Source organism: Coregonus clupeaformis, chromosome 20, assembly GCF_020615455.1.
Source record: "Coregonus clupeaformis isolate EN_2021a chromosome 20, ASM2061545v1, whole genome shotgun sequence".
NCBI classification, from domain to species: domain Eukaryota; kingdom Metazoa; phylum Chordata; class Actinopteri; order Salmoniformes; family Salmonidae; genus Coregonus; species Coregonus clupeaformis.
In genome coordinates this window covers 29,728,907-29,740,154 of record NC_059211.1, presented here as the reverse complement: position 1 = coordinate 29,740,154, position 11,248 = coordinate 29,728,907, and the positions used below count along the sequence as shown (strand labels likewise).

Genomic DNA, 11,248 nt, shown 5'->3' with positions numbered 1-11,248 from the left:
AATGGAGCTCTTTGGCATCAACTCAACTCGCCGTGTTTGGAGGAGGAGGAATGCTGCCTATGACCCCAAGAACACCATCCCCACTGTCAAACATGGAGGTGGAAACATTATGCTTTGGGGACAGGACAACTTCACCGCATCAAAGGGACAATGGACGGGGCCATGTACCGTCAAATCTTGGGTGAGAACCTCCTTCCCTCAGCCAGGGCATTGAAAATGGGTCGTGGATGGGTATTCCAGCATGACAATGACCCAAAACACACGGCCAAGGCAACAAAGGAGTGGCTCAAGAAGAAGCACATTAAGGTCCTGGAGTGGCCTAGCCAGTCTCCAGACCTTAATCACATAGAAAATCTGTGGAGGGAGCTGAAGGTTCGAGTTGCCAAACGTCAGCTTCAAAACCTTTATGACTTGGTGAAGATCTGCAAAGAGGAGTGGAACAAAATCCCTCCTGAGATGTGTGCATACCTGGTGACCAACTACAAGAAACGTCTGACCTCTGTGATTGCCAACAAGGGTTTTGCCACCAAGTACTAAGTCATGTTTTGTAGAGGGGTCAAATACTTATTTCCCTCATTAAAATGCAAATAAATTTATAACATTTTTGACATGCGTTTTTCTGGATTTTTTTGTTGTTATTCTGTCTCTCACTGTTCAAATAAACCTACCATTAAAATTATAGACTGATCATGTCTTTGTCAGTGGGCAAACGTACAAAATCAGCAGGGGATCAAATATTTTTTTCTCTCACTACAAAATATATATATATATATATATATATATATATATATATATTATTTATTTATTTTTTTGCGAGAAAAAAACAATATGGGGGATTGGAAGTGATGCAGACAATTACATTGATGGAAGTTAGAATCTATCTGCAATATTAAAGCTGATCTACCCTAAAAAAATAAAAAAATAAAAATAATAATAAGAGTGTCCATGATTGAGTCTTTGAATGAAGAGATGGAGATAAAATCCTCCCGAGTGGCGCAGTGGTCTAAGGCATTGCATCGCAGTGCTAGCTGTGCCACTAGAGATCCTGGTTCGAATCCAGGCTCTGCCGTAGCCTGCCGCGACTGGGAGACCCATGGGGCGGCGCACAATTGGTCCAGGGTAGGGGAGGGAATGGCCGGCAGGGATGTAGCTCAGTTGGTAGAGCATGGCATTTGCAACGCCAGGGTTGTGGGTTCGATTCCAGTATAACAAATTAAAATGTATGCACTCACTAACTGTAAGTCGCTCTGGATAAGAGCGTCTGCTAAATGACTAAAATGTAAAATGATAAAACTGTCCCAGTTTGAGTGTTTTTTGCAGCTCGTTCCAGTCGCTAGCTGCAGCGAACTGAAGAGGAGCGACCCAGGGATGTGTGTGCTTTGGGGACCTTTAGCAGAACGGGTGTTGTATGTGGAGGATGAGGGCTGCAGTAGGTATCTCAGATAGGGGGCATGAGGCCTAAGAGAGTTTTATAAATAAGCATCAACCAGTGGGTCTTGCGACGGGTATAAAGAGATGACCAGTTTACAGAGGAGTATAGAGTGCAGTGATGTGTCCTATAAGGTGCATTGGTGGCAAATCTGATGGCTGAATGGTAAAGAACATCTAGCCGCTCGAGAGCACCCTTACCTGAAGATCTATAAATTACGTCTCCGTAATCTAGCATGGGAAGGATGGTCATCTGAATCAGGGTTAGTTTGGCAGCAGGGTTGAAAGGGGAGCGATTACGATAGAGGAAACCAAGTCTAGATTTAACCTTAGCCTGCAGCTTTGATATGTGCTGAGAGAAAGACAGTGTACCGTCTAGCCATACTCCCACGTACTTGTATGAGGTGACTACCTCAAGCTCTAAACCATCAGAGGTAGTAATCACACTGGTGGGGAGAGGGGCATTCTTCTTACCAAACCACATTACCTTTGTTTTGGAGGTGTTCAGAACAAGGTTAAGGGAAGAGAAAGCTTGTTGGACACTAAGAAAGCTTTGTTGAGCGTTTAACACAAAATCTGGGGAGGGGCCAGCTGAGTATAAGACTGTATCATCTACATATAAATGTTTGAGAGAGCTTCCTACTGCCTGAGCTATGTTGTTGATGTAAATTGAGAAGCGCGTGGGGCCTAGGATCGAGCCTTGGGGTACTCCCTTGGTGACAGGCAGTGGCTGAGACAGCAGATGTTCTGACTTTATACACTGCACTCTTTGAGAGAGGTGGTTAGCAAACCAGGCCAAAGACCCCTCAGAGACACCAATACTCCTTAGCCGGCCCACAAGAATGGAATGGTCTACCGTATCAAAAGCTTTGGCCAAGTCAATAAAAATAGCAGCACAACATTGCTTAGAATCAAGGGCAATTGTGACATCATTTAGGACCTTTTAAGGTTGCAGTGACACTTCCATAACCTGAGCGGAAACCAGATTGCATACCAGAGAGAATACTATAGACATCAAGAAAGCCAGTCAGTTGATTATTGACAAGTTTTTCCAACACTTTTGATAAACAGGGCAAAATAGAAATTGGCCTATAACAGTTAGGATCAGCTTGATCTCCCCCGTTAATTAAAGGATGCACAGTGGCTGCTTTCCAAGCAATGGGAACCTCCCCAGAGAGGGGAGACAGGTTAAAAAGGTCAGAGATAGGCTTGGCGATGATAGGGGCTGCAACTTTAAAGAAAGGATCTAAACCATCTGATCCAGATGTTTTTTTGGGGTCAAGTTTAAGGAAATCCTTTAGCTCCTGAGACTCAGTGACTGCCTGCAGGGAGAAACTTTGTAGCGGGGCAGAGGAAAAAGAGGGAGGAGCATCAGGGCTGGTCGCATTTGATGGGGTGGGAGATGAGGAAATGTTGGATGTGCAATGAGGCATGGCTGAATGAAATAGGAATCCTATGGGGATAAACCAATTAACCCTATATAGTTCTACTGAGCACCTTTTTTTTCTAAGTGTTGGGATCGAGAGGCTGTGTGAGAGGGAGTGGGGGTTGGGGTGTTAGCAAATGACACTGCTGTTAATGTGCAGGCCAGGCCGGGTCGACCCGTCTGCATTCTGCAGAATGGAGGCAAACATAACAGCAGAAAATCGCATCAGTCTAATGGGAGCTATGAACTGTCACCCTCTTAACTCCCAGCCCGCTGGGAGCCCACAGCACTTGTAGTGCAGGGAGCTAGGCTGAGGGATGGAGCCAGGGAGGGGAAATTGATGGATGCTGTGGCTGTTGCTGGGTGCAGGGAGGGGATGATTTAAGGCAGAGCTTCAAACTCATGCTGGCCTGATTACTCTCTCGCCCAACAGAAATGATAGGCTAACAGTTTTCCAAGCCGAGGTAAGCCAGCCAATGTTGTGCTACTGCCGACTGCTTACTGCTGCGAGTGACAGTCTTGTTTTAGCGGGAGCACAGCATTGAGCGAAAGCTTGCTGTGGCCGGACCAAACCATTCACTGATCAAGCATATGCTGCCCTCTGCTGGTACTGTATAAGTATTGTACTAAAACTGAACGGTGTCTCTTTTCATTTAATAATATAATAATATGCCATTTAACAGACGCTTTTATCCAAAGCGACTTACAGTCATGTGTGCATACATTTTTTACGTATGGGTGGTCCCGGAGATCGAACCCACTACCCTGGCGTTACAAGCCCCATGCTCTACCAATTGAGCTACAGAGGACCACATTGAGCTACAGTGGACCACTTCTAACCATTTCAGAAAATACAGAAAATACTAACAAAAAACATTTGTCTGAACCCTTTATATCTGTCACATTGCGGTCATACAGAGATCTACAATATCCTCGAATTGTAAAGAGAAAAAAACGTGTTATTATTATGAGGAAAACATATCACCTTGAGCAGCAAACATGTACACTATTTATCATTATGTTGTGTGTGAGATTAATCATGTATAAGAAGCTTACTTTGTCAAAGTACAATACATGTAAACAGAGGTATGCAGTGCGCCATAGGAACAAACTATAGTGGGTAATTGTTCCCCCGTTGACGTACCACAAGGTGTCAATGTCCTGTAAAACACTTCCTGCTTCCGCTGTCACCAATTCTTGTCAATGTGTTTCTGTCTGTCTGTGCTGTCAATCCTATTAGGCGGTAAGAGGGGAAGCTTTAGAAGAAGGACTTAGCTACTGGGCAGTCGGGGGAGCTAACTCATTCATTGAGTGAATAGCTTGTAATCAAGGAAATTATATAGCACTTAGCTGATAACAATTCCAATTTATTTCCCATACCCTAGCTAGTTTAGCTATCTAGCAAGCAAGTAGGTCGGTCACTGCAAGTTCTCTATATCCGAGCCTTCCCTTTCTGTGAGAATAGGAAATAAGATTACTAGTAGACATTATGGCTAATTTGCTCACCATGCAGTTTTGTACCACACTCAGAAAACCTGGGAATCTGAAGCCTCTGAGAAGCACTTCTACAGCACTGACAAACAAACGAAGCTACAGCAGCAAAGATAGCAAAGATAGAGAGTACCTGCATAAAAGCATCGTGCCTACAATGCACTACCAGAAGAGTTTACCCAGGTATGTAAACAAATGTGCATTTCCTTTCTAGCATGTTTTGGTTATTTAGTTACTTCTTACCTCCTCCTATTGCATTATCAATCGTTGTTAGTATCACATCTTAAACAATAATATATTTTCTCTGAAATATATCAAGTGCGCTAAAACCAGTTCTGTCAGTAGGTGACTGTTCATGACAGTAAAGGGAATGTAGGTGAAAGTGCACATAGGTCTGAATGAGATACAGGATGGCCACTGGGGGGAGTGGTTTGTAAATATGTACCACACAGCTGGGCTTAAAGTCCATCATTATGCACTGCCGTAGAGATACAATAACAATCCCATTCATATCATACTGTGATTTAATGATGTGCAATATTTTACAAATTCTACAGGCTACCAGTTCCGAAACTGGAGGATACAATCAAAAGGTATCTGGCTGCTCAGCGGCCTCTTCTTGATGACGACCAGTTCAGGTAAGCACCAGTCACCTTCCAGTTACTCACACTTAACACTTGAGGTGGTGCCTTGTAAATAATTTGTCACACACACATTCAACTCCTTAAAATATGTTTGCAGTACCACAGAGAAACTGGCCCGTGACTTTGAGAATGGAGTGGGGAAACAACTGCATAAAGAGCTGGTAGCACAAGACAAGCAGAACAAGCACACCAGCTACATATCGGGTATGGTTTTCCCATTTTAACAGAAACCTCACAATATTAACCTATGTAACTTTGAAATAACCATTGTTCATACATAGAACCCTGTATTTTCAAATCACATTTTATCTGTCACATGCGCCAAATACCAGTGGTGTAAACTACGTAAGTAAAAGTCTTTTTGGGGGGGTATCTGTACTTTACTTTGCTATTTATATTTTTGACAACTTTACTTTTACTTCACTACATTCCTAAAGAAAATATTGTACTTTTAATGCCATACATTTTCCCTGACAACCAAAAGTACTCGACAGGAAAATGGTCCAATTCACGCACTGATCAAGAGAACATCCCTGGTCTACCCTACTGCCTCTGATCTGGCAGACTCACTAAACACAAATGCTTCGTTTGTAAATGATGTCTGAGTGTTGGAGTGTGCCCCTGGCTATCTGTAAATGATGTCTGAGTGTTGGAGTGTGCCCCTGGCTATCTGTAAATGATGTCTGAGTGTTGGAGTGTGCCCCTGGCTATCTGTAAATGATGTCTGAGTGTTGGAGTGTGCCCCTGGCTATCTGTAAATGATGTCTGAGTGTTGGAGTGTGCCCCTGGCTAACCATAAATATAAATAAAAACCGCTGTCTGGTTTGCTTAATATAAGCAATTTCAAATGATTTATACTTTTACTTTTGATACTTAAGTATCAAAAGTAAATGGAATTGCAAAAATATACTTAAGTATATTTAAAACAAAACACTTTTAGACTTTTACTCAAGTAGTATTTTACTGGGTGACTTTTACTTGAGTCATTTTCTATTAAGGTACCTTTACTTTGTAGCCATTTGATTAGCTGTTCAGCAGTCTTATGGCTTGGGGGTAGAAGCTGTTAAGGAGCCTTTTGGACCTAGATTTGGCGCACCGGTACCACTTGCCGTGCGGTAGCAGAGAGAACAGTCTATGACTAGGGTGGCTGGAATCTTTGGCAATTTTTAGGGCCTTCCTAATTTAACTAGTCATCACATCCTCCTCCTAGCCCCATGGTTCGACATGTACCTGTCAGCGCGGGACTCTGTAGTGCTGAACTTCAACCCCTTCATGTCCTTCAACCCGGACCCCAAGACAGAGTACAACGACCAGCTAGTGCGAGCCACCAACATGGTGGCTTCCGCTGTGCGCTTCATGAAGACTCTCCGCGCTGGACTCCTGGAGCCCGAGGTGTTCCACCTGAACCCAGCTAAGAGCAACACGGACGGCTTCAAGAAACTCATCCGCTGGGTCCCCTCCTCCCTGTCCTGGTAATGAAATGTACAGATACAATTAAAACATTGTTCACATTGAATCATCAACAGCCAGATGCATTGCACCATCATGCTTTAGCTTGTACTAATTTGCAGCATCAGTTCCTAGATGGGCTTTACAATAAGTGAAAAGGGAAAGACAAGAAAATATAGTATATAACTAATCCAAACAAACATTACAAAATGGTTCACAAGTGGTTACATTCTTGATGTTCTTTAATTTATAGGTATGGAGCCTTCATGGTGAATGCCTACCCTTTGGACATGTCTCAGTACTTCCGCCTCTTCAATGCGACCCGCATCCCCAAGCAAGAGAAAGACGAGCTTTTCACCGACCCGAAAGGACGCCACCTACTAGTTATGAGGGGAGGCAACATGTACGTGTTTGACGTGGTGGACCGCGATGGGAACCTGGTGAAGCCAGCGGAGATCCAGGCCCACCTGAAGCACATACTGTCGGACCCGACCCCGGCCGCGGCCCACCCCCTGGGCCTGCTGACCAGCGAGAACAGGGACACATGGGCCGGGCTGAGGGAGAAGCTCCTGGCTGCTGGGAACGGAGAGGTGAATATTTTGTTATCCATCAAACGTTTTTGTCTTGTCTTTTACCATTAAGGACCACTTTGGAAATATATATTTTTCAAGTGATATCAAATGCTTGTTGTTAATGTAATATTTTTTTATCCAAAATACAATGATATTCAGGTGCTGGGTCTGGTGGACAGTGCCCTCTTCTGTCTGTGTCTGGACGACGAGAGCATGAAGGACCACATCCACGTCTCCCACAACATGCTGCATGGGGACGGCACCAACCGCTGGTATGACAAGTCCTTCAGCATCATCATGGCCAAATGCGGAAACGCCGCCATCAACTTCGAGCACTCGTGGGGCGACGGCGTGGCTGTTCTCCGCTTCCAGAACGAGGTGTTCAAGGACTCTACGGAGAACCCACTGGTGAACCCTGGCTCCCAGCCTGCAGCCGTTGACTCAGCCGCCGCCGTGAGGAGACTCCAGTTCAACCTAGACGCAGAGCTAGAGAACGGGGTCACCAAGGCCAAAGAGAACTTCCACGCAGCCGTATCCAAGCTCACCATAGACGCCATGCAGTTCATGAAGGTAGATGGATCGTTTGCACTGAACCTGACCATTGTTGCAACCATTTTTCACTTTGATGTTTGTTGCTGTCCCCCCCTGTCCTTTGTATGTTTGGTATTTTGGTATTTGGTATTTTATTAGGATCCCCATTAGCTGTTGCAAAAGCAGCAGCTACTATTCCTGGGGTCCACACAAAACATGAAACATGACATAATACAGAACATTAATAGACAAGAACAGCTCAAGGACCTAACTACATAAAAAATTAATGTAAAGGCACACATAGCCTACATATCAATACATACACACAAACTATCTAGGTCAAATAGGGGAGAGGCGTTGTGCCGTGAGGTGTTGCTTTATCCGTTTTTTGAAACCAGGTTTGCTGTTTATTTGAGCAATATGAGATGGAACGGAGTTCCACGCAATAATGGCTCTATATAATACTGTACGCTTTCTTGAATTTGTTCTGGATTTGGGGACTGTGAAAAGACCCCTGGTGGCATGTCTGGTGGGGCAAGTGTGTGTGTGTCAGAGCTGTGTGTTAGTTGACTATGCAAACTATTTGGGATTTTCAACACATGAATGGTTCTTATAAAAAGAAGAAGTGATGCAGTCAGTCTCTCCTCAACTCTTAGCCAAGAGAGACTGGCATGCATAGTATTTATATCAGCCCTCTGATTACAATGAAGAGCAAGATGTGCCGCTCTGTTTTGGGCCATATGTAGCTTAACTAGGTCTTTCCATGCAGCACTGGACCACACGACTGGACAATAATCAAGATTAGACAAAACTAGAGCCTGCAGAACTTGCTTTTTGGAGCATCTCTTTATTACGGACAGATCTCTCCCCATCTTTACAACCATTAATCTATATGTTTTGACCATGATAGTTTACAATCTAAGGTAACACCAAGTAATTTTGTCTCCTGAACTTGTTCAACAGCCACACCATTCATTACCAGATTCAGCTGAGGTCTAGAACTTTGGGAATGATTTGTACCAAATACAATGCTCTTAGTTTTAGAGATGTTCAGGACCAGTTTATTAGTGGCCACCCATTCCAAAACAGACTGCAACTCTTTGTTAAGGGTTTCGGTGACTTCATTAGCTGTGGTTGCTGATGCTTATATGGTTGAATCATCAGCATACATGGACACACATGCTTTCTTTAATGCTAGTGGCAGGTCATTGGTAAAAATAGAATAGAGTAGAGGGCCTAGAGAGCTGCCCTGTGGTACACCACACTTTGACATTAGAGAAGCTTCCATTAAAGAAAACTCTGAGTTCTATTAGATAGATAGCTCTGAATCCACGATAAGTTTTTTCAACAACAGGTTATAGTCAATAATATCAAAGGCTGCACTGAAATCTAACAGTACAACTCCCACAATCTTCTTATCAATTTCTTTCAACCAATCATCAGTCATTTGTGTCAGTGCAGTACATGTTGAGTGCCCTTCCCTATAAGCATGTTGAAAGTCTGTTGTTAATTTGTTTACAGAGAAATAGCATTGTATTTGGTCAAACACTATTTTTTCCCAACAATTTGCTAAGAGCTGGCAGCAAGTTTATAGGTCTACTGTTAGAACCAGTAAAGGCCGCTTTACCATTCTTGGGTAGCGGAATTACTTTGGCTTCCCTCCAGGCCTGAGGACAAAGACTTTCCTCTAGGCTCAGATTAAAGGTATGACAGATAGGAGTGGCTATAGAGTCAGATACCATCCTCAGTAGCTTTCCATCTAAGTTGTCAATTCCAGGAGGTTTGTCATTATTGATCGATAACAATAATCTTTACACCTCTCCCACACTACCTTTACAAAATTCAAACTTCCAATGCTTTTCTTTCATTATTTGTTTGGGATGTATTGCTGCTGCTGACAAATCAATTTTCCCTTGGGGATTAATAGTTATCATCCATCTACCTAAAGGGCGGGAAGGAGCAGTTGAAGAAGAAGAAGCTGAGTCCGGATGCCATTGCTCAGCTTGCGTTCCAGATGGGATTCCTGAGGCAGTATGGGCAGACGGTGGCCACATACGAGTCCTGCAGCACCGCAGCATTCAGACACGGTCGTACAGAGACCATCCGGCCTGCTACCATACACACACAGCGCTGTGCTCAGGCCTTCGTGCAACAGCCAGGAAAACACAGCGTTGAGCAACTGATTGGCATGCTCAGCGAATGCTCCAAATATCACGGGCAGCTCACCAAAGAGGCGGCTATGGGTCAGTCCATTTTATTTCTAGATGATCCGATATTTGATCACTGAGTTGAATAGAATGTAGTTGAGTGAAATGTTTTTGTTGTGGTCTCAAATTTGGTCAGCCATTATCCATATTACATTCTTGTCTTTTTCTGCATGTTTCCCCCACCAGCCCAAGGCTTTGACCGGCATCTGTTTGCCATGAAGTACATGGCCAACTCAAAGGGCCAGGCCCTACACAGCCTGTACCAGGACCCAGCCTACGCTGCCATCAACCACAACATCCTCTCCACCAGCACCCTGACCAGCCCTGCCGTTAACCTGGGAGGCTTTGCCCCTGTGGTGCCCGATGGCTTCGGGGTGGGCTACGGCATCCATGATGAGTGGATCGGCTGTAATGTGTCTAGTTACCCAGAGCGTAATGTTCATGAGTTCCTGCAGTGTGTTCATAAGTCTCTAGACGACATTTTCTCTGTTCTGGAAGGAAGGCCTCTCACCTAAAGAGAAGTCCATCTTACTTTTACCGCAAATCCTAACTTCCATTTCAGTTGAATTTTCGCCCAGTCAGGCATTGACATCAAGTGAAAATTCAAAATTAGTGGAAGTTGGGATGATTTCGACTGCAGTTGTATAGTACAGTGAGATGAATGTCGGATTTAAAAGACACTTTTCCTGAGGCATAGTGTGGGTTGTAAGTACTGGTATAGGTTAATAAAGAGTGGATATCAAACAAGCTCTGCATGGTTCAGCAGCAGGTATATTCCTATACTGTCAAGTAGCTATGACTGTACACATAGATTCATAATAAATGCCCAAGGAAATACCAAATACACTAGTCTGGTCATGAAGGAAAAACGAAAGCTTCAGGTGTGTTTGTTCGAGCCAATGTTTCTTCCCTTTCTAACTAGCATTGCAATGGATCTATTGAGACCCTAGTAAATTAAGTCTCACATTTTATAGTATTAACCTTTTCTGATTGAGGCCAGTGCTTTTGAATGAATGTCCTCATATAAAGGCCAGTTTGGGAAATTAAATTGAGTAATATATTGATTGATATATTCCGAGTAGCACGTCATTTGTTTTGCTGTGCAGCCTTGTCAAAGGATTGTATGACAATTTAGATATCCACTTTGCTTTGTGAAATGTTTTCAAGCAATACCTCAGATCTTTGCTATTAAAGGTCCAATGCAGCCGTTCTCAATATCAAATCCTTTCTAGGTAACAATTAAGTACCTTACTGTGATCGTTTAATAAAGAAATGGTCAAAAAGACCAAATAGCTTCTTAGTAAAGAGCAATTTCTCAAGCAAGAATTTTGCTAGGACTGTCTTCGAGGGGTCTGAGAGGGGAGGGGGAAACTGAACGTTTGCTGTTATTGGCAGAGGTTTGAAACTCTTATTGGTCTATTAACCAATTTATCGCATTGGGGATGTCACCATGGAAGGCCAAAACTCCATCCCACCAACATGCTGAAATATCCAACAGTC

The 11,248-nt window shown here is 43.6% G+C and overlaps 1 protein-coding gene across 1 annotated transcript; it reads left to right on the top strand.

Annotated features, from left to right (window-relative positions):
• The first annotated feature begins 4,026 nt into the window (after positions 1-4,026).
• Positions 4,027-10,820, top strand: cpt2 (carnitine palmitoyltransferase 2). The gene is made up of 8 exons (XM_041840142.1): positions 4,027-4,528; positions 4,903-4,983; positions 5,087-5,193; positions 6,200-6,461; positions 6,692-7,028; positions 7,170-7,580; positions 9,490-9,784; positions 9,935-10,820. Exons 1-8 carry the CDS (start codon positions 4,344-4,346, stop codon positions 10,261-10,263), a joined length of 2,007 nt encoding a protein of 668 aa, XP_041696076.1. The 5' UTR covers positions 4,027-4,343; the 3' UTR covers positions 10,264-10,820.
• The last annotated feature ends 428 nt before the right edge of the window (positions 10,821-11,248 follow it).

What these genes read in the sequence shown, in the direction of transcription:
- cpt2 (XM_041840142.1), top strand. Translation starts at nt 4,344, where the DNA reads ATGGCTAATTTGCTCACCATGCAGTTTTGTACCACACTCAGAAAACCT. An exon ending in GCACACCAGCTACATATCGG is followed by an intron (nt 5,194 to 6,199) that starts GTATGGTTTTCC and finishes TCCTCCTCCTAG; the next exon opens with CCCCATGGTTCGACATGTAC. An exon ending in CACCAAAGAGGCGGCTATGG is followed by an intron (nt 9,785 to 9,934) that starts GTCAGTCCATTT and finishes TTCCCCCACCAG; the next exon opens with CCCAAGGCTTTGACCGGCAT.